Source organism: Hipposideros armiger, unplaced genomic scaffold (assembly GCF_001890085.2).
Source record: "Hipposideros armiger isolate ML-2016 unplaced genomic scaffold, ASM189008v1 scaffold_1001, whole genome shotgun sequence".
Taxonomy (NCBI): domain Eukaryota; kingdom Metazoa; phylum Chordata; class Mammalia; order Chiroptera; family Hipposideridae; genus Hipposideros; species Hipposideros armiger.
In genome coordinates this window covers 434,651-436,276 of record NW_017732351.1, presented here as the reverse complement: position 1 = coordinate 436,276, position 1,626 = coordinate 434,651, and the positions used below count along the sequence as shown (strand labels likewise).

General features: G+C 31.4%; 1 protein-coding gene across 1 annotated transcript in view; it reads left to right on the top strand.

Moving 5' to 3' along the window:
• The window catches only part of TMPRSS11F (transmembrane serine protease 11F), a 101,005-nt gene that overhangs the window by 12,406 nt on the left and 86,973 nt on the right, over positions 1-1,626 (top strand). Inside the window, exon 2 of the mRNA XM_019631460.1 lies at positions 474-625. Coding sequence (XP_019487005.1) covers positions 474-625 — 152 coding nt within the window. The remainder of the gene's footprint in view (positions 1-473; positions 626-1,626) is intronic.

Below are 1,626 nucleotides of genomic sequence, written 5' to 3'. Positions count from 1 at the left end.
ATTCCCCAATGCTGTTCCCCTCCAATTCCCCAATAAAATCTTTCAAAAAAAAGTATTCGTATTAAGATCTTTATCTTTAATCAAATAAAACTGATGAGATAATTATATAACTTTGTTGCTAAGAACTCCCATATTAAAATATGAAAATGTTATTTATAAATTACCTTTTCTTGAAGTGAGGCTTTGTTTTTACCATTCAAATTTCAAATTGCCACTTCGTCAGACAGAATGCAATGGGAATATATCCTTACTTGAATGTTAATATCAGTAGAGCTTTAACTAAAATTTTTACTGTGATTGGGGTGCTGGGGGATAGTATATAAATTAAAACATATGTTCTTTTCAAGATCTAAGTATCCTATTGTTATTTAGCAATATAAACTAGTTCTATAGAGTAATACAGCAAGTGGACATGGAATAGAGCCATAATGAATATTTTTTTGTCTTTTGTTTATTTCTTTTCATTACCACAGACCAGTTGAATTTTCAGAAGCTGATTATCCACAAGTTGAATATCAAAGAAGAGATCAATATTGGGACCCTATTCGGCTAGCTCTTTTCACATTGGCAATTGTAGCAATCATAGGAATTGCAATTGGTATTGTTTCTCATTTTGTAGTTGAGGGTAAGTATCCAGGTCACATTTCTATTGCCTAAGTGCTCCATGACTTAATACTTTGAAATTCTCTGTTGCATAAAAAAATGCCATTTGCATGATATTAACATTTTAATTACTAATCTTTGACTGATGTTAAATTATAGTGTGCTCCAGTGTTGAGCTCTGTGTTACATATTTCCAGACAGTAAAGCTTGCAATATACATTACTACATGGATAGACACATCTAAAAGAAATACATATTTAAAAAGAGAGAGAATGAAAAGATTATCTTTAGAATATAGAGAAACCAAATAATGTGCTGAGTTTAATATACTTTTTATCAAAATCAATAACTTAATGAGTTGCCCCAAGAAAAACTGATAATATGAGAAAAGTTACCTAAAAAAATACTTTTAAAAGGCTAAAGATTAAACTGTATTTTTGAAGGAAAAGAGACTGTTTCATGACTGGGGAAAGAAGAGAAAACTTCAAATTAATTCCATATTGTATGCAAAAATAGACAGCACAGTTACAGCAAATGAAAATCAACCAAGATTCATTTACCTTTGTCTTTGGTATGTGTATTTATAATCACATGTGACTGAGACTTTGCCTAAAATTTTACAGAATCATGACTCCCAACAATAAAGCCATAATTGAAAGACCTCCTAGGAAGAGATGAATATTGTCCAACATGCCCAGCTTTCTCCTACCCACTTTAGTGGGGGATTGATAATATCTATTTCTTAGACTCCCATAAAATAAAAGTATAAACCAAGTTATCCTCTGCAATTGTGTCTTTCTTCTTAATCTCTTCTTTGGGTTAAAAGGTAGTGAAGTAGTTTTGTTTTAAAAATGCCCTCTACCCTTAATGTGACACGTGTTCAAAAAAGAAAAAAGTGAGGGGATAATAAAAACAATGGCAAAAAAGCATTTTAAAATATATCATACAGGTTGTGGTAGGCTGAATAATGCCCCTCACCCAAGGCCTCTATCTCTTAATCCTTACAACCTGTAAATGTTACCT